This window comes from Ranitomeya variabilis, chromosome 2, assembly GCF_051348905.1.
Source record: "Ranitomeya variabilis isolate aRanVar5 chromosome 2, aRanVar5.hap1, whole genome shotgun sequence".
In the NCBI taxonomy this organism is placed as follows: domain Eukaryota; kingdom Metazoa; phylum Chordata; class Amphibia; order Anura; family Dendrobatidae; genus Ranitomeya; species Ranitomeya variabilis.
Window position 1 is genome coordinate 127,176,920 of NC_135233.1, and position 27,752 is coordinate 127,204,671.

Here is a 27,752-nt window from a genome sequence, read left to right on the forward strand (position 1 = left end):
TATGCCTTTAAATAATTCTGGACTGCCCATATGATGATGTCATGTGTTTGGAAGCTTTTTTGGCAACATGTGAGTTAATTAGAGACACATCTGTGGATGTATTTTAATGCACACCTGAAACACACTGCTTCTTTGTGTAGCATCAAGGGAAAGTCTCAGGAAATAAGCCAAAATGTCAGGAAGAGAATTGTGGACTTGCACAAGTCTAGCTCCTCCTTGCGTACAATTTTAAGATACCTGAAGGCTCCTCGTTCATCTGTACAAACAATTATACGCAAGTATAAGCAAGATGGGAATGTCCAGCCATCATACCACTCAGGAAGGAGATGGGTTCTGTGTCCCAGACATAAACGTGCTTTTGTCCGACATGTGCATTTCAACCAAAGGACCAAAGCAAAAGACCTTGTGAAGATGATGGCTAAAGCTGCTAAGATTGTGTCAATATCCACAGTGAAATGAGTACTGTATCAACATGGGCTGAAAGACCACTCTGCCAGGAAAAAGCCATAACTCCAAAAGAAACATAAAAAAGCCAGATTAATGTTTGCAAATGCACACAGAAACAAAGACCTTAATTTTTGGAGACATGTCCTGTGGTCTGATTAAACTAAAATTGAACTTTTTGGGCATAGTGACCATTGTTACGTTTGAAGTAAAAAGGGAGAAGCTTGGAAGCCTAAGAACACCATCCCAACTGTGAAACACGCAGGAGGCAGCATCATGTTGTGGGATTGTTTTGCTGCAGGAGGGACTGGTGCACTTCACAAAATAGATGCATCATGAGAAAAGAAGATTATGTGGCAATACTGAAGCAACATCTCAAGACATCAGCCAGGACGTTAAAGCTTGGGTGGAAATGGGTCTTCCAAATGGACAATGACCCAAAGCATACTGCCAAAATGGTAAAGTGGCTTAAGGATAACAAAGTCAATGTTTTGGAGCGGCCATCACAAAGCCATGACCTCAATACTATTAAAAATTTATGGGCAAAGCTGAAAAGGCAGGTGTGAGCAAGGCGACCTACAAACCTGGATCAGTTAAACCAGTTTTGTCAAGAGGAATGGGCCTAATTTCTGACCAACTATTGTGAGAAGCTTGTGGAAGGATAGCCCTAACGTTTGACCCAAGTCATTCAGTTTAAGGGCAATGGTACCAAATACTAATGAAATGTATGCAAACTTTTGACTTTGCAATAAGTAATAAAAATGCCTTAAAACATTCTTTCTCTTTCTCATTATTCAGGCATTTGGCAAATATTAATAATTATGGTAATCCTATCTGACCTAAGACGGGAAAGGTTTATTCTGATTTCATGTTAAATATTTAGAAAAACATGCATATGTGTCTTTTTATATAGTGAATGTAAACTTCTGGTGTCAACTGTACATTGTAGTGAACCACCTCTTTTTAAAGCGTGGCTCCCAGGAGAAAATGAACTTTATTCCTCCATCTTCAGTCAGTAAGGTGTGTCGGCTCTGACATACGGTCAGTTCTGAACTGCAGGGCGGCTGCCAAGCCCCAAGGTGTGCTGACATCCGCTGCTCACAGTGCTTTGAGAGATGACTGTAGGCACACCGGCACACCTGCATGGATGAAAGTTGTCAGCCAGGCACCATTTCTAAGACTATTTATCTGTAGGTAAATCACATTATGATGCGACAAGTTCCCTTTAACAATACATCCTACATCAGGCCGCACATACGGGTCACACTATACCTGGCAGATTATGGCTGTATTTAACAACTGACCTCTACCTGTAACAGCGATCAGAGTTGCACACATCCATAGGCTTAGCTGTGAGGTGTTGATGGGTTGTAAAGGCAGCCGAGGGTCTGCTGAAGACACTCGCCACTGTCAATTTAGTCCTCCTATGAAGCCCAGCCTGTGTTGTATGTCATTTTTCTCTACACTGTGTGCACAGTTATTAGACAATTTGTACTTTTCATCAATAATTTTATTATTGGACAACTACAATGCTGTCGGTGAATCCAAAACCTTAATTAATCTGAAGCCTAAATAAGAAAGTAAAAGTTAGGTTTTGTCTTTTGTCGGTGAATGTCTACGTGTGCAGAATTATTGAGCATCTATTAGTGTGCAGATTTACTGTGCATCTAAATGAAAAATTTAAATTTCCCCATCTTAATTGCTTATTTTCTTCTGTAAAAGTGAGAATAATAACCTAACCACTCAAAATGTACAAAAATACAAACCTGACATTTTAAAGAATATCAGTGACCAATATGACCACCCTTCTTTTCAGTAACAGTCATTACTGTTAGGGGCCCACAAGTTCTCATAGGGTTTAGTCTGGTTTCAGCCTTCCTTACCTTGGCCATGTCTCTGAGCACTGAAAACCTTGTATTTTTGCACACTACAGGGAGGTTGCAATCCTGGAATATGGCAGCACCGGAGGATAATGGGTCGATTCACGTTTAATTCTTCATAAGTCTTTGGCAGATAATGTGCACCTTTTTTTTTCTCCACACGTTTTTGTGACCCTGATGACTATCTGCAACAAACTTTTGTTGGTTCTGTGATCAAACCCCAATAGCTTACTAATTTCATGAATGTTGCATCCCTATAGCAAGACTTGTAACAATTTTTTGACTTTACACAGTCAATTTCTTTTTTAGCCCATTTTGCCTAATAATTCTGCACACCTGGATAAAGGGTATTCCTATCCTTAGGCCTCATCCTCCCTCATTACACAAATACACATCACCTGATCTGCTTCATCCTATAAGCATTCAAGCTTATACAGCTGGGAGCTGGAAAATCTGCATAAAAATAATGATACGGTCAAAATAATCACTTGTGTAATAATTCTCCACACAGAGGATATTACTGCAGTAATAGAACAAGTGATTGCACATTCAAGTTCCCTAAAGGGACTAACAATTATGGAACAATAAATAAATAAACATATTTGGTGTTGCCGCATCTGTAAGCCCAATTTATCAAAACAAAAAAATGTATTCACTCTACATTAAATGCCAAAAAGTTTTTCATTCTTGGCATATCCCTAACATGAAAAGAACCGCCCCCTTTACAAAATAAAAACAAGACCTCATAGCGCCACTGACAGAAAAATAATAGAAGTTTACAGTTCTATGAAAATGGTGACTGAAACCACTTTTTTCTAAAATTTCTGATCTGTATAAAAAAGTAGACTAGTTTGGAATCACTGTATTGACCTGGAAAATAATATTTTGTAACGTGCAGAAGTTTTAGGAAAGTGTGGAAAAAATGCTGCAAAGTAAGAATGCTGAGCCCTATTCCAAAACCGTTCTAAGCTAGAATATAGCTAGAACAGTCAACTAAGTAACCACAAACAGCAGTCAATCATTGCTTTAAAGCAAACTTGTCACCAGGTTTGGCCGATGAGAGATATGGCCATCACCTTTCAGGGCTGATATACAGCATTCTATAATGCTGTATATAAGCCCCCAACCCGACCTGCAAGAGAAGAAAAATAACTTTTATTATACTCACCTGCGTGGCGGTCCGGTACAAGGGATGTTGCTCTTCTTGGTCCTGCACCTCCCATATTCTTACGATCGCCGTCCTCTCCTTCTTGCTTCATGTGGATGATGAGTCCCTACGTCATCCATATAGTCTCCTCGACATCGCGCTCCTGCACAGGCATACTTCTTTGCTCTGTTGAGGACATAGCAAAGTACTGCAATGGTCATGCGCCAGGGCTATTTGACCTTTCCCGGCGCCTACGCACTGCAGTGCTTTGCACTGCCTTCAACAGGACAGAGAAGCATGCCTGCACAGGAGCGTGATGCTGAGGAGACTGTGTGAATGGTGAGGGGACATGTCATCCACACAAAGGAGTACAGCGACCGTAAGACGGTGGTAAGCGCCGGATCAAGAACATCGACACTGCTCGACCCACCCGCCCCGCAGATAAGTATAATAAAAGTTATTTTTCTTCTCTTTCAGGTCAGGTTGGGGGCAGATATACCCCATTATAGAATGCTATATATCAGCCCTGGAAGTCAGTCAGTTTGAAAAATTGCTAGGACCTTGAAGTTATGCTCAAGTGCAGTCATAAAAACCATCATTCACAATGATGAAACTGGCTTCCCAGGAAAGGAACACCAAGAATGAGCTCTGCAGCAGAGGATAAGTTCATTAGCGTTTCCAGCCTCATAAAAGGAAAAATGACAGCACCTCAGATAACAGCCCTCTTAAATGAAGTAGTAGATATCAATTGTCTAGAGGAGACTCCGAGAAGTTGGGCTTCATGATCAAATTGCTGAAAGGAAGTAATTATTACAGACTAAACAAGAAAAAGAGACTTATTTCGGTCGAGCAATTCAAGGAATTAACATATTTTCAGGGGAATTCTGTACTGTGGTCAGAAAAGTCAAAATGAACGATTTTTGGTGCCAACCAACATGTCTTTGTCAGAAGACTTTAGCTGATGCTTTTTATATGTGTGGTGTGGAGCATGGAGGAGGTGTGGTGGTGCTTTACTGGTGACACTGTTGTTGAATTATTCCAGTTTCAAGGCAGACTTATCCATCATGGCTGCGACGGCATTTTCCATTGATATGCCATCTGGTTTGCAGTTGGTGTGATCATGATTTGTATTGCAATGGGACAATAACCCAAAACACACTTCCAGACTGCATAAGGGCCATGTGAATAAGAAGGGAGAGGGGTAGAGTTCTGGATCAGATGACATGACCTCCACAATCACCTGACCTCAACTCTGTTGAGATAGTTTGGGTGAGTTGGAAGCAGAGTGAGAACACAAAACAGCCAACACGTGCTCAGCTGGGAACTCCTTCAAGACTGCAGGAAAGCCATTCCATGTGTTTACCTGATGAAGCTGCTTGACAGAATCCCAAGTTGGTATAAAGCTGTCATTGGCGTAAAAGAGGGGTACCTTGAGGAATCTAAGGTTTAACACATGTTCTGGTTTCCTTACTTTTGTCTCCATTTCTGTTCCATCGTGGTTTTGCTGTCTTCACTCTGAATCTACAATTTGCTCATTCCAATAAGAACAATAAAACTGCTGCATGAATTATATATATAATGTTTTCTGATATGCAACATTTGTGGTCTATCTTTGGCAATTTGTTACAAAAAAAGAGAAAATTTAGACTGTATAGTCTGCATATACAACTCCTTATTTTCTTAATTTCCTTGTAGACAGATCATGGACCATAGCAGGGAGAGGTCCATGTGCTATGTAACTGTTGCTGGCCATTCTCACTCTATGGATAAGACTCCCACTGATTGCACTATGTTACATCTCTAAAAACATTTTTAAATGTTTTTGCGCAACAGATATCTATTACATTTTCATTGAAATAGCATTCCTATAAATATTACACTGTAAAGTAGCAGAGAAAAGAAGTTTGACCGTAAGGTTTTTATTTAATAATGTATAATATTTTTTACAGATCATCCCATATGTTGGCTCAATATTTTCAAATTTGGAACCAGGAACCATGGTAGTGGTCCATGGGGTAGTTGCTCACAATGCAGACAGGTATTTGTAGAGCTCATTTTATCTTTTCATTTGAAAATTCAATTAACGTTCTCACCGATTGCTATTGTATTATAAATCATCATGAAAGATCCCTCAACCTGAAGAATACTGTCTGTATAGATATAAAAGCGTATATGAAATTTGCATGCAAAATACATTTATGGCATCACCACATAAATACCCGATAGGTGAATTTTCGTGGACCACCAATCATGAGAACCTCCTTGGTTGTTTATGTCCATGCAGTAGGTTAGATTGGAGATGGTGTGGACATTAGTGATGAGTGAAAGTGCTCGGACAAGGGATGCTGGGCATGCGTGTGTGCTAACCGACTGACTTTGGCGTGCTCAAAAATATGTTTGAGTCCCCTCTCCTGTATGTTTTATGGCTGTTCAACTGCCTCAACACATGCTGATATTGCCTCTTTGTTAGGCAATCCCTACATGTGTAGCAACTGTCGAACAGCCACGAAACATGCATATGCGGGGAATCTAACATATTATTCAAGCACGCCAAAGTCAGGCGTTAGCACACGCGCATGCTCGTATAAGACTTGTCCAAGCACTTTTACTCATCACTAGTGCGAATACATCTGCCCATCTGTCTAGTCAATCTCTGACTTAAATGTGACACAAAGCGGCCATTATGCTAGGCAGCTTTTAATCATCAATGTCTCAATATACATTTGTAAATGTATACGTTTCTTTTCAAATTACATATTTTACAAATTCTCCAACATACAGTTAATTTATTTCAGGTTAGATGAGCCAGTAGTGTAAACCATCCAGTTGTATTAAATTTACCGAGCTTACCATATTTTTTGGACTATGACATACCGGACCATAAGATGCACCTAGGTTTTAGAGGAGGAAATTAGAAAAAAAAAAATCGAAGCAAAAAATGTGGTCAATTCTGTACTTAATATCCCCTAAACTGGTATATATGGTCCCCTCATCCCCATCCTGGTATGCATGGTCCATCTCATCCTGGTGTGCATGGCCCCCTCATCCCCATCCTGGTGTGCATGGCCCCCTCATCCTTATTTTGGTGTACATGGCCCCCTCATCCTTATCCTGGTATGCATAACCCCTATCATCCCCATCCTGGTGTACATGGCCCCCTCATCACCATCCTGGTGTACATGGCCCCCTCATCACCATCCTGGTGTACATGGCCCCCTCATCACCATCCGTGTACATGGCCCCCTCATCACCATCCTGGTATGCATGGCACCCTCATCCCTATCCTGGCATGCATGACCCCATCCTTATATTAGTGTGCATGACCTCCTCATCCCCATCCTGGTATGACTGGACCCCTTCATGCCTATCCTGGTATGCAGGGTCCCCATATCCGTCCTGGTATGCATAGCTCCATCCTTACCCTGGTATGCATGGCCCCATCCCCGTCCAGGTATGCATTGCCCCATCCTTATCCGGGTAGGATTGGCTCCCATCCTCGTCCTGGTATACATGGCCCCATCCTTATCTTAGTATGATTGACCTCCATCCCCATTCTGGTATAAATGGCCCCATCAGAAAAACGATAAAAAACCCAAACCATTACACTTACCTTCCTCTGCTCCCTCGTAGCGTCTTGTTCCGTGGAAAAAAATAAAAAAGTTATGGCTGCTAGAAAGTACAGGGATAAAAGTGAAATGCCCTTTCAAGCATGAACATTGAAGAGTTAATACGGTACTTCAGTGATGAGCACCTAAAAATATATTTTTTCCATAGGTTTCAGATAGACTTCCAGTGTGGGAGCAGTGTTAAACCCCGTTCTGATGTGGCTTTCCATTTCAATCCTCGATATAAAGGTTCAGGTGTCATAGTCTGCAACACTCTACTAAATGAAAAATGGGGCTGGGAAGAAAAAACATATCAGATGCCTTTCCAGAAGGGCCAGCGATTTGAAGTTGTATTTTTTGTGTTACCTAATAAATTCCAGGTACGTTTTAATTTTGTATTGTTTAATCAGTCCGTGGTTAATGTTATACCTTTGTAAGTTGAAAGTAGTGCGTAATCTCTTCACATGTTAATATTAAGGAATTCTATTTAAACCCTTCAAAACATAGGACATACTGATACTAGGGGACTGCCAAAGCAGGTATGGGCCAACTGTAGAGGAGACTTGTGAATTCCCAGGTGACGACATTGAGACCGAGCGATCATGTGACCGCAGATACGCTATATGCATGCTTCTGTCCACATCTCAACTAGACGTGCGCGTCCTCGCTTAATGCAAGGGAATGGAGCGTGGCCGCACACGTCTAGTCAGAATGTGGCCGGAAGTATGCATATTGCATACTTGTGGTCACATGATCGCTCGGTCTCACCGCCGGCACCGGAGAATTCTCACAACGCGCACCGTGAGGTTTCACAAGTTTGCAGTAACATAGAGTGACCGCAGACTGTCATCACATATCTGGACAACTTTTTATAAGTCAGTAAGAGATATAATAATAGGACAATTCCTTTTGAAAGTTTTGCCGTATATTAATCACATTTTATTTATAGTTTGTCTTTTGTGTATTTTAGGTGATTGCAAATGGAAAGTACTTACTGATTTACAAACACAGAGTCAGTCTTGACAAAATTGATACTCTCAGCATAAGTGGGATGGTTGAAATTAATACAGTTGGATTTGCCAATCACACAGTAAGTCTTTCATAATCGCCAACTCTGTGAGCTCCTTACCCCTGAAAATAACTGTACAGTATTGCCATTTCCCTTGTAAGCGGCAGCAAGCCCATCACGAACAGCAATAGTAACACTGAGGTGGCCATTGCTCATACAGAAGCTATGGGTGATGACTGTGACCCGGCTGTGCTGAGATGTGGCAGATTTTGCCCATAAAGTTCACAGCAAATAATAATACAGGACAGCTGGACAAGGTTTTAAAATTGTCACCCATAATTGTAAATGTTAAACCCTTTTTTTTCTCAGTGACTTTTACCTCTTTAATGTATAGAGTGAAATCCACGGCAGAATCTGCATGTAACCAGTGGATTTGCCACAAGATAAGTAGCAGAAAAATTGTACAACTTGCACTCATTACTAATGCAGAGAAAGATCAGTGATTAGAACTGTTGTTTATCCAAGAGATGCTGAGAAATGGTAGAAAATAGGTCATCCAGCGTTGATACTAGTGTATAAAAAATCTCATTTTACTTCATCCTCGTCAACATTTTTACACCTTTCCACCCTTGCGAGTTTTTAGCCACAGCAATAATAATAATAATAATAATCTTTATTTTTATATAGCGCTAACATATTACGCAGCGCTTTACAGTTTGTACACATTATCATCGCTGTCCCCGATGGGGCTCACAATCTAAATTCCCTATCAGTATGTCTTTGGAATGTGGGAGGAAACCGGACAACGCGGAGGAAACCCACGCAAACACGGAGAGAACATGCAAACTCTTTGCAGATGTTGTCCAAGGTGGGATTAGAACCCAGGACTCCAGCGCTGCAAGGCTTCTGTGCTAACCACTGTGCCACCGTGCTGCCCTGTAATGTTAAAGGGAACCTGTCACCAGTTTTTTTTCCCTATAACCTACAGCCAGCACCTTTCAGCTCCATGTGACAACATTCTGTAATCCTGTATATATGGCTACAATTCGGCCTGTCATGCAAAAAAAGTTATTTTATTATTCTCACCCACAGGGCGGTCCGGTCCGATGGGCGTTGCTGGACTTGGCCCGGTGCCTCCTCTCTTCTTGCAATACCGTCCTTCTGTGCTTCGCGTGGATGACACATCCTACAGTGGCTTGCCAAATTATTCATCCCCTTGGCATTTTTTATGTTTTGCTACCTCACAACCTGGAATTTCACTAGTTTTTTTGACGGATTGTATTAGTTCATGTAAAGAACATGCCTACAACCATGAACACTTGGTTTTCTTATTATTGTCAAGCAAACAACAAATAGGGCAAGATAACTGACGACTTCAGTGATCATAACTATTCACCTCCCTGAAGTCAGTACTTTGTAGAACCTCCTTTTGTGGCAATTAAAGCTGTAAGTCACTTTAAATAAGTCTGTATGAGCTTTCTAAATCTTGCCATTGGGTGTTTTGCCCATTTATGAAGGCAAAACTGCCGCAGCTCCTTCAAGTTAGCTGGTTTCCTCTGGTGAACTGAAATATTCAACTCTCACCAAAGACTGATGATTAGTGCTGATGCATCATACACAAATCGGATTAGAAAAATTCAGCAGGGCAGAAAGAAGTGTGGCTGCCCTGAAGCGGGAACACTGTGTGGATGACGTAGGACACGTCATCCACATGAAACACAGAAGGAAGATGACATCGCAAAAAGAGGAGGCACCGGAGCAAGACCAGCGATGCAGATCGGAGTGGATCGCCCGGTAAGGGAGTACAATTCCTAAGGACTAAAATTCCTAAGGACTATTAATTACTTTTCTTTTAATGATCAAAATATTTTACAGATTTTTTACAGAGATTGTGAAATTCTCAATCTTGTTTTCTCACTTTTACCTGACCCGGTGGGAGGACTGTCCTCTGTATTGTTCCGTTAACCCATTCCAATATGACATCAGGTGGTACGGTTGATATATAGATGATCATCTCCTTTTCTGCCACCAGGATCTATTGAGCCCTCTTTAGTCTGAGCCATTTCTCAATAACAACACATAGTGACTGCAGACTTGTAGTTTTAGACAGGATAACCCCTTTTAAGGTGTTAACTTTGTAAAGAGAAAATCACTTACCATTGATATTTTAGACTCCCCAACATTTTATTTGAATAAAACTCTTAGGACCAGGCTTACAGTAAAAGTTTCATATCGATTTTGAGGAACTTGTGATCTGTGCCAACATATGGTCAGATCCACTTGTTTCTGTACTAGCCATAGTTTACTGTATCCAGTCAAATCTTTAATTAACTGCAACATGAGGCCTGTCGTATACATGTGTCACGGGTGTGTCAGATAATGCAGACCGTCGCTCTGCATCTGACTGCAGAAGGTCTCGGCTGTTTGCAGTTGGCTATCTTCCTCCTTGGTGTTGCTGGAGGACGTCTGTGTTTCTCTCAAAGTCTACTCAAGCTAAGTGTTCCTCCTTGTTTGCGTATCCCATCTGTCTTTACTGGTAGTGGGGATTGACTAGTGCTAATCCTGTCCTTCCCAATGCAGGGCTTATTGCCAGGGTCAGGCAGGGATTAGATATCCTGCTCGGCGATAGGTGAGTAACCGATATAGGGATGATAGGACAGACTGGGTGACGTTAGATCTGTCTAGGAGTCTCCACTCCCCCCTTCCCTAATGTTTGGTTCCCTTTCCCTTATCCCTTCGTGTTGCACATAGCCTTTCCTACACGTTGCTTGAGATTATGGCCAAATGCAACTGCAATATCCAACACATAGGATGTACCAATCGTAATGTAACATCCACTAATTGCCTGACATGTGGTGCTACCTCTTTATTTAATAAAAGAGGTTCTTCATCAGATGCAAGGTATATTACACTATAATGTGCCCGAGTGATGTTTTCTTGTTAGAATTCCCCAGCGTCTCATACTTTAGGTTAATCTTGTCTATTTCATCTTCATTATAGACGCCCCCAGGTTCACAACCAACATCTCTTGCACTTTCTTCGATGAGTTCCGCTCAGGTATTTTTGTTGTTACGTAAAATAAGTAATATTATTAATTATACTGTGGGTAAACTTATTCTTTTTGCTTTTTACTACCAGGCATCACAGATGAACATGGCTGTTGTAAGTATTCTTTACGCTATTTTTCCATTTCACTGAAAAAAATACTCTGGGGTATGGATAGTTTAATATGAGTTGGAATTTTACGTGGATCTGATAAATGTGAGGAACCCCTCATACATATATGAGCAACCTGAGGAGGCTCCCTGAGGAGCCCTTTTTAGGAGGGATCTGATACATACAAGGAAACCCTTATACATGTATGAGCACCCTGAGAAGCCATTTTTAGAGAGACATTGGGCTATTCTTTTTTGGCTTTCACTAGTTATTTTTTCCAATCACAAAAAACACTTTTAATAAATAATCAATAAACTGCCCATTAAGGTACCGTATATACTTGTGTATAAGCCAACCCAAGTATAAGCCGAGGCACCTAATTTTGCCACGAAAAACTGGGAATACGTACTGACTCCAGTATAAGCCGGGATGCATTGTTCCCTCATCCCTATCCTGGTATGCATGGCTCCCCCGTCCTGTCCTGGTATGCATGGCTCCCCTGTCCTGTCCTTGTATGCATGGCTCCTTATCCCCTATCCTTGTATGCATGGCTCCTTACAACCCATCCTTTTATGCATGGCTCCTTATCCCCTATGCTTGTATGCATGGCTCCTTATCCCCCCCCCCCCCTTGTCTGCATGGCTCCTTATTCCCATCCTTGTCTGCATGGCTCCTTATTCCCATCCTTGTCTGCATGGATCCTTATCTGCATGGCTCCTTATCCCCTTCCTTGTCTGCAAGGCTCCTTATTCCCATCCTTGTCTGCAAGGCTCCTTATTCCCATCCTTGTCTGCATGGCTCCTTATCCCCTTCCTTGTCTGCATGGCTCCTTATCCCCATCCGTGTCTGCATGGCTCCTTATCCCCTATCCTTGTATGTATGTCTCCTTATTCCCTTCCTTTCTGCATGGCTCCTTATCCCCATCCTTGTCTGCATGGCTCCTTATCCCCCATCCTTGTATGCATGGCTTCTTATCCCCATCCTTGTCTGCATGGCTCCTTATCCCCCAGCCTTGTATGCATGGCTCCTTATCCCCTATCCTTATATGCATGGCTCCTCATCCCTGTCCTTGTATGCATGGTTCCTATAAAAAAACCATCCTACTTACCTTCCCTCCGTGCCCCCGCTGCATCTCGTTCTGGTGCCAGCAGCTCCTGCGGCCGAGCGATCACGTGTCCCCACTCATTAAGGTAATGAATATTCACTCCACGCCTATGGGAGTGGAGAGGGAGGTAAATATTCATTACCTTAATGAGCAGGCACCTGTTGGAGCCCGGCCACTGCTGGAAGCCGGCGGCTGCTTCTGTAACTTTGCGCGCTATAAGAGAAATTAATATTCATTGCGAGTGCAGTGAATATTCATTTCTCTTTAGCACTGGGCACAGGCTCCTGCCTCTGTGACCCGCTGCTGCCCCTCCCCGCCCGTCTTTCTGGGATAATGACTCGTGTATAAGCCGAGGGGGGCATTTTCAGCACAAAAAAAGTGCTAAAAAACTCAGCTTATACACTAGTATGTACAGTATTTCAATTTTTCTGCAGTGATCCTTAGAGTAAGTAACAAGTTCTGTATAGTAAATTCTGTATACATTTTTTTTAGATTTTTATTTTTTTAAATAAAAAATAAAAAACAAAATTACAATTTTCACATTGTTACTAGGCTTAATTTAAACCTCCTCTAATTCCTGTGGGACACATGCACAAAAGCAGCAATAGCTTCTAATCAGCTGTGATATCACTTATTGTAAGTGGTGAATCCTTTGTCATTTACAGTGTATAGTGTTGTTGTGTTTCATTGCAATCCTGTCTGTGATGACAATGAGACTGCAGAAAAGTCTTATGTACAGAACAGGAAGTGTGAGCGTAGTATAATCCCTACAGGGCCGTGTAAAACTTGCAAGACTTCTGTATTTTTTTAATTTTTTTTAAGAAAGTGTGTAATCCGAATATTACCTTTTGTTTAAATCAGGATTTTGTGTGAAATACATATTTTAAATAAAAAAAAAATCTTGCAGCTTTCAAACCATCTGCTAGATCTAATTTAAGACTCCTACTATCTGTTGGACACGTGGCTATTAGCAGCAATGGACTGGCTTAGTCTCTGTGTTTTCTATAGAAATTTAGAGAGTTTAACCTGCACAAAGTTGATTGTGAAGGGAGCAAAAGCAGGGGGAACTATGACACCAGAATTTTCCATATTTCTGCATAAATTTTACCTTAAACGACATCAGATTTTCACATAGGTCCTTCAATAGAACTAAATCAAAGAAATGAGTAAAAACAAATTAGACTGTGATGTTTTTGACGATTTTGCCTAATATCCCGTTTGTGAGTTTATTAATCTCTGACAGCAGTATTTAATACGTGCAACCCAGGCTGCATTGCAGTATATAAAGCAAGTTGTAAAAAAAAAAAAAAATTAAGACACTTTACTTTCTTATCCCCCCCATTAAATATAAAGATAGTAAGAAAGTAAAAAATATTTGGTATTGCCACATCCATAAAAGTAAAAAAGTATAATCTATCAAAATATACAATTATGTAATCCATATAGTAAATGACGTAAAGCAAAAAAATCGAAATGCCGTAATTATCATTCTAAGACCACCACACCTCAGCCAAAAAATATAAGACAAAAAACATCTTATGCACCCAAAAATACCATCAATAAAAATATCTGCTTGCCATGCAATATACAAGGCCTCATATACCATCCTCCATGGAAAAAGAAAAAAGTTACACATCTCACAAAATGAGGACACAAAACAATTTTTTTTTCCCTTCAAAAATGTTATACATTTGTTTTTCATCAGTAAAATATACAAATGTGATATCACAGTAATTGTAAGGTAATTTTTACCGTACAATAAATGCTGTAAAAACAATATCCAAATAGCAATGAAGGAATTCCATTTGTCCCTATGTCACTGCATTTTTGTCCTGTTTTTCAGTACATTTATAAATAGTGACATTCAAAACTAAAACTTGACAATGCAAAATAAGAAAGTTTTGGCTCTTGGTAGAAAGGGAGGAAAAAACTAAAGCAAACAAATAAATTATCTGCTGCGAGAGGGATTAAAACAACAATAGGTTTTTCTCAGATTACATATTCCCTTTATGGGAGTATTGTGATGAGCGTTGTATGCAAATGTATATTGCAGTATGTTATGTTAAGAGTTTTTTTTTGTTTTGTTTTTTAGCAAATTCCTTACACTGGAAACCTTCCTGACACTTTCGGCCCAGGAAGAACTGTGCTTGTGAAGGGTGAAATAAAGAAAAATGCTCAAAGGTGAATAATTGGCTTATTATCTGGTTTAAGGCTCATTCCCACGTGCGATAAAATTGGACAAATGCAATCTGATAGAAAAATCAGATTGAATTCGGACCAATGTTATTCTATGACTGTGTGTTCATCTGCGTTTCTTTTTCCAGCTCGGATTGGTTCACGATCAGACTGGAAAAAAGTTGCAGCATGCTGCAAATGTAATCAGAAATCGGATCGCATCCTGCAATAGAAGTCAATGGGTGTGAGAAAAAAAAAATCACACAGCACTCGGACCATGCGAGTGCTGTCCGATTTTTACACACCGATCGCATTTGAAAAGCCGGCAGTTCATATGCCGGGTACAGAAAAATCACACTGGCATGATAGAATAGATAGAATAGATATATACAAATAGAATACATAGATATATAGATGTCAGTGACACACACACACACACATATGTGTGTGTATGTGTATATATATATATATATATATATATATATATATATATATATATATATAATGTATTTATATTACATAGATAGATAGAAGAAAAGCCAGCAATTCAGCAGCCGCAGTAGTGTAAAATCACTGCAGGAGCCGGCAGGATAGAAGAGATGGATTACATACAGTAAATACATATAGAATAGGTAGATATATAGATGTCTGTGACAAATACAATTAGCACAGTGTGTGTGCAGCTTACTGTATATGTATTTAATAAAACATTATTTTTTGGAAAAAAATGGCGTGGGCTCCTGCGCAATTTTCGTAACCAGCAGAGGGAAAGCCGACGGCTGGGGGCAGAAGTTTATAGCCTGGGAAGGGGGTAATACCCATGAAGCTTCAAAAGCTATTAATATCAGCTCACAACTGTATACTTAGCTTTACTGGCTATTAAAATGGGGACCCCCCACCCAAAAAAAAACGGTTTGGGTCCCCCTATAATTAATAACCAGCAAAGGCTATGCAGACAGCTGCGGGCTGATATTAATAGCCTAGGAAGTCGCCATGGATACTGCCCCCCCCCCAGGCTAAAAACATCAGCTCTCAGCCTCCTCAGAAAAGGCGCATCTTTAAGATGCCCCAATTCTGGCACTTATCCTCACTCTTCCCACTTGCCCTGTAGTGGTGGCAAGTGGGGCGATAGTAGGGGGGTTGATGTCATTTTTCTATTGTCTGGAGACATCAAGCCTCGAGGTTAGTAATGGAGAGGCGTCAATAAGATGCCCCATTACTAACCCCATAGTTACATTGTAAGAAAACACAGACACCCAGAATAAAGTCCTTTAATTAAAAAAATAACACAGACTGCTTTAATAATCTCAATTAAACCATACTTACGACCTCGCCTAATTCCACCGAAGCCCTTGTTCTCCTGTAATAAACCAAAAATAAAAAACAACAATATCCCTCACCTCTCCGTCGTTCTGTCCCACGCCGTAATCCATGTCTGGGGGAGAAATACTTTTCAACCTAGACGGTGCCAAGATGCGACCCTCCAGGCTGAGAACCTCTGGTGTTTGAGATGCTGTGGGCATAGCCTCAGTGACTAGCGTTGACGTCACTGAGGCGCCGTTCCCAGCCGGGCTGAACTGCAGTGACCTCGGTGAGATCCCTGTTAGCACCGTGAGAAAGTCGCTTGGTGCAGAGGCAAGTTCACCGCAGTGAAATTCTTCCACACCATCCCTGATTGTGGAAACTTCACACTAGACCTCATGCAGCTTGGATTGTGTGCCTCTACACTCTTCCCCTAGACTCTGGGACCTTAATTTCCAAGGTCTAATGTGAAGTTTCCACAATCGGTGATGGTTTCGGGAGCCATGTCATCTGCTGGTGTAGGTCCACTGTGTTTTATCAAGACCAAAGTCAGCGCAGCTATCTACCAGGAAATTGTGGAGCACTTCATGCTTCCCTCTGCCGACAAGCCTTTTGGAGATGGAAATTTCATTCTCCAGCAGGACATGACACCTGTCCACACTACCAAAAGTACCAATACCTGGTTTAAAAACAACAGCATCCCTGTGCTTGATTGGCCAGCAAACTCGCCTGACCTTAACCCCATAGACAAGCTATGGGGTATTGTCACTATCAAAGCAACCTGGGCTTCCATAACACCTCAGCAGTGCCACAGGCTGATCGCCTCCATGCCACGGCGTATTGATGCAGTAATTGATGTAAAAGGAGTCCCGATCAAGTATTGAGTGCGTTTACTGAACATACATTTCAGTAGGCCAACATTTGGGATTTTAAAATCATTTTTCAAGCTGGTGTTATAAAGTATTCTAATTTACTGAGATAATGACTTTTGGGTTTTCATTGGCTGTAAGCCATAATCATCAACATTAACAGAAATAAACACTTGAAATAAATCACTCTGTTTGTAATGGCGCTATATAATATATGAGTTTCACTTTTTGTATTGCAGAACTGAAATAAATTAACTTTTTCATGATATTCTAGTTTTCTGAAAAGCATCTGTATCTCTCAAGTTTAAGGGCATAAAAAAATAAAAGTTTGAAAATTGATAAAAATTTGAAAATGTAGCAAATTTCTGATTTTCTTCACAAATAAACTCAAGTCATATCGAACAAATTGTACCACTATCATGAAGTACAATATGACAAGAAAAAACTTAGTTGGATCAATTAAAGCACTCCAAAGTTATTACCTCATAAAGTGACACTAGTGAGAATTGTAAAATTTAGCCTGATCATGAAGGTGAGGGGGCAAAGGGGTTAAAACAGATAGTCATACCGCTAAAAATATAACATTTGCCACATGTCTACTTTACATCAGCATAATTTTTTAAAATTTTTTTTTAGAAATGTAGAAGGAATAAAAGTTTAGCAGCAATTTTTCCTTTTTTTCCAACAAAATGTACAGCACCTATTTTTAAAGGACCACTTTAGATTTGAAGTGACTTTTAGGGGGCAACACCCAAAACTAACTCCATTTTAAAAACTGCACCCTTCAAGGCATTCAAAACTACATTTGAGAGGTTTGTTAACCCTTCAGGTGCTTCATGGGAATTAAAACAGTGGAAACAAATTAAAAATTGGTTATTTTCCACAAACATGTTGCTTTTGTCCCAATTTTTTTAATTTTTTTGCAAGGGTAGCAGGAGAGAATGGACCTTACAGATTGTTGTGCAATTTCTCCTGAGCACGGCGATACTCCAGATGTGGTCAGAAACTACAACACATGGGCACATGGCAGGGCTTGGAAAGGAAGGATCGTTAGTTGAATTTTGGAGCACAATTTTTGCTGGAATAGATTGTGGACTCCATGTCGCATTTGCTGAGCCCCAAATGTGTGAAAACAGTAGCCACCCCACAAGTGACCCATTTTGGAAACTACACCTCTCATGTAATTCAACAAAGGGTGTGGTGAGCATATTGACCCAAAAGTGGTTCAGAGCATTTAAAAAAATTGGGATGTGAAAAGTAAAAATTTAATTTTTTCCACAAAATTACTGAAACCTCAAATTTTTAATTACACTGGGAAGGAAAGAGTGGGAAGAATCGGAAGGGAAGGAGCGCTATTTGCCTCCCAGAGCACTGATTTTCCTAGAATAGTTTGTGCACTCCATATACAGAGCCCCTGCAGGTGTAGTGAAGATTTTGAAAATTGCAAATCTGCCATTCTGCCCAGTATATAGTAGTGCCAAGTGCATTGTACTGCCAGTACATTGTGCCCAGCTCGTGTTTCTGGAGACACGCTCCAAACAGCCTCTCATTATTACAGTACTGACAAATATGTGGACACTAAGTATGACTTAGGCCCATTTGGGGACTCAGAAGAGAGGGGGGCATTTGGATTTAGGGGCACAGAATTGATTTCTTTTGGGGAGTTAGGAGTCCTTTTACAGAGCCTTTGTGTTACCAGTAACTTGGAAAACCTCTATATTTCCATTAACAGATGACAGACCTGAGTGGGGACTTGAGGAGTTATTTTGGTGGATTTAGTTGAAGCTTTTATTGGGAACATTTTACATAAAATTGTGGATCACATTTATCCTGCTATCTACCCTGAGCACTTACATCGGAATTTACATTTAAGGCTCCAAATGATGTGATTCAGATAAAACCCCCGAGGGATCCATTCACTATAATGAGGCAGCAGAGTTAGGGTACCGTCACACAGTGCAATTTTGATCGCTACGACGGTACGATTCGTGACGTTCTAGCGATATCGTTACGATATCGCAGTGTCTGACACGCAGCAGCGATCAGGGACCCTGCTGAGAATCGTACGTCGTAGCAGATCGTTTGAAACTTTCTTTCGTCGCTGGATCTCCCGCTGTCATCGCTGGATCGTTGTGTGTGACAGCGATCCAGCGATGCGTTCGCTGGTAACCAGGGTAAACATCGGGTTACTAAGCGCAGGGCCGCGCTTAGTAACCCGATGTTTACCGTGGTTACCAGCGTAAAAGTAAAAAAAAAACAAACCGTACATACTCACCATCTGATGTCCGTCAGGTCCCTGGCCGTCTGCTTCTCTGACTGACTGCCGGCCGGAAAGTGAGAGCAGATCACAGCGGTGACGTAACCGCTGCGCTCTGCTCTCACTGTACGGCGGCACTCAGTCAGAGCAGGAAGCAGACGGCCAGGGACCTGACGGACATCAGATGGTGAGTATGTACGGTTTGTTTTTTTTTTACTTTTACGCTGGTAACCACGGTAAACATCGGGTTACTAAGCGCGGCCCTGCGCTTAGTAGTAACCCGATGTTTACCCTGGTTACCCGGGGACTTCGGCATCGCTCCAGCGCCGTGATTGCAAAGTGTGATCGCAGTCTACGACGCTGGAGCGATAATCATACGACGCTGCGACGTCACGGATCGTGCCGTCGTAGCGATTAAAATGGTACTGTGTGACGGTACCCTTACTCTGGACTCCGTTTGGCGTTTGTTTTGCTGTGTCCATCTTTTCAAAAGTGCACAAAATTGTGGTCAACTGTGTTTTTCTGCACACTTGAAAAAGAAAAACAACGATGGATCATGGGACAGTGCAGCAAAACAAAAGTGTCAGGGTCCCACCATTGTGGTTAATGTACAAGTGTTATTTCCTTCCCTTCTGGTCAGTGGGGATTCTTGGTCATCAGTGGTATCAGTCATGGGGCAAATCAGTTTATACACATGTGTGAACTGAACTTTGCCTTTAAAATCGGGTTAGTTGTTTCCTGGAATGTGGAGCCCTGCAACAGATTCTTATAGGATGGCCTTGTTCTGCAATGCCACTAAGTTTTAGCACTGTAATTGTTTCCTAATGTTCTCCTCATTGATAACCTATGTGATTTTCTAGTATTTTTTTGCATTTTATTTTGGATGTATTGAAATGTTACCTGTTTGGTTACCTTTTTTCATGTTTCTTTTTTCTTTTGGCAACAGATTTTCTATTGATCTTAAGCCCAGCAGCTCCCAGGACATTGCCTTGCACTTGAATCCACGCATGAAAGAGAAGGTGTTTGTGAGGAACACATACTTGTGTGATTGTTGGGGACCAGAAGAACGGTTACTAAGTGACTTCCCCTTCTTTCCAGAAATGTATTTTGAGGTTGGTTGAGGTTTTTACAATATGGAATGAGGTGTTTTAAGGGTAATAATGTACCTCCTATATTATGCAAAGTTACTTCTCATCCATGCCATTGGGGGGACACACTATCTTGGGTTATAGCTAGCTGCCACTAAGAGTAAGACACTAAATATAGGGGTTGTGTAATTTTAATAAATGGGTACAATTTTAAAGTCCTTGTAAAAACCAGAGACTGCAATTTAACTCTTATTAAAAAAAAATCCATTCCATTGCCAAGAGCAAAGAGCTTTTTGATTAAGTAGTCTACTGCTCGCTGCTATGATTATCGACCACGTCACAGGTGGCCAGCCTTCTAGGCATGGCGCGCGCGCTTGCAAGCCAGCCTCTGTGTTCATGTGCTTCTCCCATGGTGCAGAGGCAGAGCTGCCTCTGCTTGCAGCATCCGAGAGCGCATAGCCCTAACCAGTGGTCAGCCATGCTGCCAGCTCAAAGTGTCAATTTTCTAGAGTGCTCCACCCCCAGCACGCAGAAAGCCGGGAGGCAGGATAGCGGTGTGCTCCTGAAGATAGGAACTTGTGAAAACATTTTTAAGTGTCTGCTCCTTCCACCAGCTTTACCCCTCTAGCAGGTACATATTTTTTCCTTTTTTCGTGGTCCTCCCTTTTAGGTTGGGAATATAGTGCTGAAGTGACAGTGAGGGTGATCAATGAGTGGAACAGGCTGCCATGAGAGGTGGTGAGTTCTCATTTAATGGAAGTCTTCAAACAGAGGCCGGACAGACATCTGTCTGAGATGGTTTAGTGAATCCTGCATTGAGCACGGGGTTGGACATGATGACCCTGGAGGTCCCTTCCGACTCTACCTTTCTATGTATCATAACCCTTTTAACCCACAGAAGGAGGTAGAATAGTGAATTGGAACCTCACGGTTATATGGCCCTGCCTCCAGAGGAGAAGATGGCACAACTCGGCTGATTATGCTATTGCCCCTTAGCTTTATGGTCAACTAACTCTCCTAAATTTTGTCCCCTGCAATACCCGCCCTACCTTTCCCCAAAATATTGATGGGGTGACCCTGTTAGAAACCTCTTCAAGTGGAATTTTCTATGTAAGTAAATATCATTTTCCATTTTTGAGTAAAAATCAAGCAGCCCTGGCTTTGAAGCCAGTCTAGGTCGCAAGATGGGAGTGGATATTCAACAGTTGTGTGGCATAGTCCATATGTAGATGCTTCATATCAGCTGTCTACACTAATTTAGCCCCCGGGTTCACGGGCGTGGTTGGGTGGCAGAGGACCCACAAATCTGTTCTGGTGGCCATCTGTCATGTGTCAGGATTCTAACTCTTCATTCTGTGTTCTGGGGTCGGCATCTCTTTCCACTGAGCCAAAGCAGATACAAATTTTCTGCGGATGTTTTAGTTCTGTTCTCTTTGTTTCTGTCGGTTTTTGGTAACAGGTGTTCTTCATTTACTCGGTTTGTCTGTCCTATCACCTTTCGGGTGCAGCTTTAAATACCTTCCCCCACTGGTGTTTCCTGCTGGTGATAGACTTTGTTGGACTCATGCACTGTGCTGTAGTTTGTGTTGGTTACAGACGTTTTGTGTGCGATTATTATTCTCCTTAGGGAACTGCTACTTTAGCAATCCTAGGAGCTGCTAAGGACAGTCAGGGTAAGCCATTGTCGAGTGGGAGCACCATTGCGTTACCTTAGGGTGCCAACCTCCGCGGTCAGGCAGGGACAGTCCCAAGACCAGTCAGGTTCAGGTATTTGTCTTCCTGGTTTGTACATTCCCCGTGTGAATGTGCTTTGGCATAACACCAGCTTCGCTTATCAGTCTGTGGCATTGGTGTCTGAGTAGGCTGCAACCATCAGAAGATCTGGTGCCAGCTGCTTTCTCTGTTTTCTGCAGTTCTAGCACATACCGCCTCTGTAGATCTTGCGATTGTGTCTGACCTGGTAGGATCTGCTGTTGGCGATTTCATGTTTGTCTTGTCTCATCCACATGTACATCATGCAGATGAACCCTGTTAGCTATTAATTGTATCCTCTCTGGTTGGTCAGGAGTTACCGTAGTTCTGCTTTAACATCAGTAATCCATATTACTGCAAAAAAAGATCCTGCAGCCACAAAAAAATGAAAATCAAATAATAACTTTAAATCTTTCATGATGATAAAAGGTGAAAGTTAAACTCTTTCAATCTTACACATTTCGGGTCTCTACCAGTCCCTGATAGGGAATCTGTCACCATGTTTTTGCCAACCAATCTGAGAGCGGTATGATGTAGGGGCAGAGACTATGATTCCAGTGATGTCACTTACTAGGCTACTTGCTATAGTTTTGATACGATCACAGTTTTATCAGCAGGAGATTATCACCAGAGGACTAGTAATCCTGCTGCTATGTAGTTCATCCACGTCCCCATCTCTCATTGTCAGCGTTCTGCCTATACAAAGTGTACATAGAAAGCTGCCCATTAGTGGCGTGGACAGGGATAAACAGAGCTCAGCATTGGGAAAACTGGTCGATCTGCAGCACGTTAAACAGTGATTTTAGAAAAAAAAAAGCAGCAAGTAGCCCAGGAAGTGATACATCGCTGGAATCAGGGTCTCTGCCCCTGCATCATGCTTCTCAAATGGGATAGCAAAAATCTGGTGAGAGATTTCATTTGTGGACCTACTGTGTCACCGAGCTGGGGAAGGGGGCATAGCTAAGTGGCTACCTGCTGTTCACTGGAGCTCCTGATGATGGAGACAGGCTGCAGGTAGCCGCCAGATACCACTCCTAGGCTGACCTTAGGGGCAGGTTCGCTGACACTGTTTAAGGATTGGGTCTCTGTTCAGACTAATAATTTCTGGCTCCTCCACAGAATGGTTAGTGACACGGATTCGAGCTGCATTCAGACTGGGCTGATTCAGAGACTAGTTTTAGTAGACGGATACACACCGACCGAGGATGAGGTTTCAGGCACTGGCCGCACACGGACCAGGGGTTCGGGTTCAAGACACTGGCTATCTGGGACCAGGTGACCTCAGAACTCACTAGTAGGAGAAACTACACACTAATGAATATTGTTGGGTGAGTGAGTCTTTTATACAAGATGCCTCCCAGCTATTGGTTGGGAGAAAACTTGCAAGTGTACTCTGATACTGAAAGCCTCACAGCTATTGGCTGTGGGCATTTTACTATGTGCGCACTGCCCCTTTAAGAAGGGGCACTAGGCGCATCACCAGGAAGGGCAGCATGCACAAGCAGAAGACATGCCAGCAGTCGGGGACCACACCGCGGGGCCAGAAAGGTGAGTATGCCAACGTCCCTGCATGGAGGTGGAAGGGGAACCATGCTGGGGCGCCGGAAATAGGATTACACTATCCCTGTGTCTGCTAGTGACAGTCAGCTATAACTTACGGGCTTGTGTTCCCCAATCGATGGTCTTACAGGTGAGACAAAAAGCCAGTTATCACTGTCAAAACCCATGTTATGTAAATTCATAGTAACCAGGAAGATAATAACTCCAGAAGTTAGATTTTACAGAAATAGAACTTGGTGATATTAAAGCACCACTCTAGCTTTTTTTACAGTGCTGGAGTGGCACTTTAGATGTAAGTGCCCTTCCCTGTTCTTATACTCACATGTCGGTGGCTTCACCTTTTACGGACGCCGCTCCAGTCCCACGGCGCCATCTTGTGGCCGGAAGTCAGAAGTTACACCACAACCTCTCAATGCAAGTCTATGCGAGCCGGAAAGAGGCCAGTGCGAGGCTCTCATATGGCTACGTTCACATTTGCGTTGTGCGCCGCAGCGTCGGCGCCGCAGTGCACAACGCAAACAAAAACGCGGCAAAACGCACGCTAAAACGCTGCGTTTTGCGCCGCATGCGTCCTTTTTGGCCGAAAGTTGGACGCAAAAAAAAATGCAACTTGATGCGTTTCTTGCGTCCAACGCTTGCGGCCATGTGGCGCAAAACGCAGCACAACGCATGTCCATGCGTCCCCATGTTAAATATAGGGGCGCATGACGCATGCGGCGACGCTGCGGCGCCAGACGCTGCGGCGCTGACCGCAAATGTGAACGTAGCCATAGACTGGTATTACAAAGTGACCTCCGCACCACTCCATGAAACACTGGAGCTGTCGCAGGCCACTTTGCTCCGGAGACCGATGGGAGCGACGCTGGAAAAGTATGAAGGCGGCGGCAGGTGAGTATGAGACCGGGAGCATGGGAATTATATTTAAAGCACAACTCCAGCGGTGCAATTAAAAACAAAATTCTGGAGTGTTGCCCTAAGCTTTGTGATTCAGATCCATGACACAAGTCTGTTACCAGCGAACAGGACAATATTCTGCTTCACATCCAAAGATTGAAAACCACTAGAGACCTCCTCCTCAAAGGTTAGAGAGGGATGGGGGCTTTGGAATTAAATATCCTGTCCTGATACGTTTTATCAAAACTGCAACATGGTCTACAACTATCCTCCTGGCTTGTAGACTATTCAGTTTACAAAACATTGCCTAGGCATAATACAGATGTATTCCCCTCTCGGCTGAGAACAGGACTGCAGGGAGTTAACTACTTATAGATTTGTGGCTGTAAAAATAGGAAAAAATCCTATGCACTTGGCTCCCCCTGGTGGTGAGTGCAGGGAAACTTTAATGAGCAGCAATTGAGCTAGGCCACTTTTCCCTGCAGGCCCCGTAACAGCCTCTGAATTTTCTGGTGTGTCTGAATTTCTGTGTAGTAGTCTATAAAAGGCATTATGTGCATTGTAGATGCCTACAAACACATTGGTACTGTCAAACACGTATACATCATATATGTTTTAATCACACTAATATTTTTTTTCTCTCTGTAGCTCCTGATCTACTGTGAAGCTCACCAATATAAGGTTGCTATTAATGGACAGCATATTCTGGCGTATAAGCACCGATTTAAAGACTTGGCCAAGATTAACAAGATTTGCATTAATGGAGACATTGAGCTTCATGATGTCAGGGTCTGGTAGACAGAGACCTGATACCTGGCGACCAATGAATAATACTATTGTCAGAACATAGAGATTTTGGTTTGATCCTGTGAATTATGTAGAGGCATTATATTAAAATTGTTGAAATAACTACTGATAATTTTCAATGGACATACCTTAGCCCTAAACTGACTGTATTCGCTTCCTTTCTAGTTCTTGTCCTCTATAGAGGCTATTAGCACATTTAAATTCACAAGGGAACATGACCTGCAAGTCTTCTTTCGCTGACGTGGCACTTTCCCCAAGGAAAAATGTTCCCTCTTAGACCTATCAGAGGCCTCTCAGCTAACCAAATTGGACCTCCGGCTTTGCACTGATGAGGGGCAAATGCCCCGAAACATATGTCTGTAAATGAAGTGTCTGGTTTGACTTTTCATACTAAGTCATATGGCAAGCTTCGTTAAAGGGTCGATATTGACTTTTAGGATTCCCAGCCCGAATATGTGACGCTAGTCCTTCCTCTCTAAAATGAATATTTGCATATTCCCAAAGGAGCATTGCATGGCCTTAAATCTCTTTATGCCGACTCGGCGCTCTCCACAAGGAGAAATGCATTACTTTATACTGCCATTCTTTAAAAAGCTCTAGTATTGAGAGATGCTGACTATTATATATAAAGTGCTTTAAATTAAAGATTGCATTTCATCAGATGAAAGAACAGAGCTCCATCAGATTATAGGACGTTTATGCTGTGTTCTGACATGTGGAGTTGCTGCAGATCTTGGCTGCAAAAAACTATAGGAACCATTTCATTATCATTAGGTCCATTTGATACTACATTTTCCTTGCACTGCGTGTATATATATATATATATATAGTGTAAACTTCCAAAATAAGCTTTTCTCAGGGGATTAACCAAAAGAGTCATCTGTTTGTACTAACCTCAGTGAGTGGATTCAGCTTGGGCACAGTATTTTATCGTTGCTGTTTTCCGTTCCTATAATATAAAATGTAAAACCTGTATAAAATAGTGCTCAGTAATGCCACATAAAGGAAGTAGCACTGATTACACATGCTGCAAAATTTTCAGTCATATGAGTCAAACTGACCGTCATGGCTTTACCAGATAATTACTGCACATCTGATGGGTATAAGTAACCTATCAGGTCCCCCTAACCATATCACAATCACCGCTATTTCATTATAAATGATGATTACTGTATGAAAATGAGACAGGACTAGTCCAGCGGGCCGTAGCTTCCCCCAGACTAGTCCTGCCTCGGGTTTTGACATTCTCCATGCAGTTCCTGGCATGATAGGACTACTGGAAATCTTGCATATAGGCGCAACATGTTGGTGATTTTTCCATGACTGGGGTTGTATAGATGATATCAATTACAGCAAGGTATGTGTGATTAAAAGATCCGAGGTAGGGCCATTGCATGGCAAAAGATGTCCACTGAATTAGTCCTGTCTTATTTGCATCTGCTAAGCTAATTTTCAAAAGATGGCAATAATTGTGTGCACCATAAAGCACCTTAAAGAGTAACTAAACTTTCATTAAAAAAAATCACTTTATTAGGGAAATTGTGTTCATTCCTGTAAAAAATTGCACTTAAGTTGCTTCCAATCCACTGCTTTTCCCCAGTCTATTTTCCTGCCTTTAGCTGCATTGATATCAGAATATACTCATTTGGAGTACAGCTAATGGCAGTGATGAGGCAGCACTTGTGTCCTACTCTGATAATGAGACACAGGAGCTGAGATGACCCTTTCACTGCCATCAGCTGTACTCCCAACCAGTATGTTCTGATATCAATGCAGCTAAAGGCAGGAAAATAGACTGGGGAAAAACAGGAGTTTGGAAGTCACCTACATACGTTTTTATTTATAGGAGTGAAGACATGTTCCCTAATAAAATGTAATAGCTTACCAGGATGGACAAAATTATAAAACAATAACAGGTTAGTTACTCTTTAATAGCATACAGTAATCACCCTATATAATGCATTGGTGGTGACTTGGGACCTGGCCGCTTCCCTTTAAAAGGGTTGTCCACCTTTGGTGGTCAGCTTTTTTTCTTGCTTAATTTCATGCAATTGGGGCTAAAAGTGATCTTTGTGATGAGAATCTACATAGTTACTACACTGTTAACAGATGACAACTATTCTTGTACTTGTGCTGTATAAATTGACATGAATCCATTCATGAGTGAAGAGTTCATAGAAGCGGTTTCACTGTAATTGTACATAATTGCTCTAATATTTCTTTGATTCTTTGTATAACAAGTTTATCTTTTTATGTATTTCCTTGCTTTTAATGTATGAACCTTTTTATAATTTTGTACTTACCAATGCTTAATTACATGTTATCTCTTATGTTTGCTGGAATAATTCCAATTACACAAAAATCTGATCAAAATTTGTACTTTTATTTGCCATATTTCCATTTTTTGTGTGGGTGATAAAAATGTACATATTCTTAACACATTTTGGTATTTGTTAAATCATAACTGTATAATCACCATTATCTCAGAATCTAGAATTAGGAAATGCACTTTTCTGCTTATTGGCTACACATCCTGTTTATTCTAGGTCTAAGCCATAGCGAACAAATCCATATTTTATATATTGTATAAAATTTGTCGCTCCATTATCATTTATTGTAGCACAGAAATTGGCCGAATGATACTGGTAGCATGTTGTATAATCAAAATATTGTGTCTGCATTGCCAGCAATTGTCACTTTTA

General features: G+C 41.7%; 1 protein-coding gene across 2 annotated transcripts in view; it reads left to right on the forward strand.

The window, feature by feature from the left end:
* Window positions 1–27,487, forward strand: part of LGALS8 (galectin 8) — a 40,954-nt gene extending 13,467 nt beyond the window's left edge. For both annotated transcript variants that reach the window (XM_077282989.1, XM_077282988.1), the window contains 8 exons: window positions 5,421–5,509; window positions 7,246–7,456; window positions 8,047–8,166; window positions 11,086–11,142; window positions 11,224–11,247; window positions 14,439–14,527; window positions 19,896–20,061; window positions 24,892–27,487. In XM_077282989.1, the coding sequence (XP_077139104.1) occupies window positions 5,469–5,509; window positions 7,246–7,456; window positions 8,047–8,166; window positions 11,086–11,142; window positions 11,224–11,247; window positions 14,439–14,527; window positions 19,896–20,061; window positions 24,892–25,041 (858 nt within the window). In that variant the 5' untranslated portion in view covers window positions 5,421–5,468 and the 3' untranslated portion in view covers window positions 25,042–27,487. The remainder of the gene's footprint in view (window positions 1–5,420; window positions 5,510–7,245; window positions 7,457–8,046; window positions 8,167–11,085; window positions 11,143–11,223; window positions 11,248–14,438; window positions 14,528–19,895; window positions 20,062–24,891) is intronic.
* The last annotated feature ends 265 nt before the right edge of the window (window positions 27,488–27,752 follow it).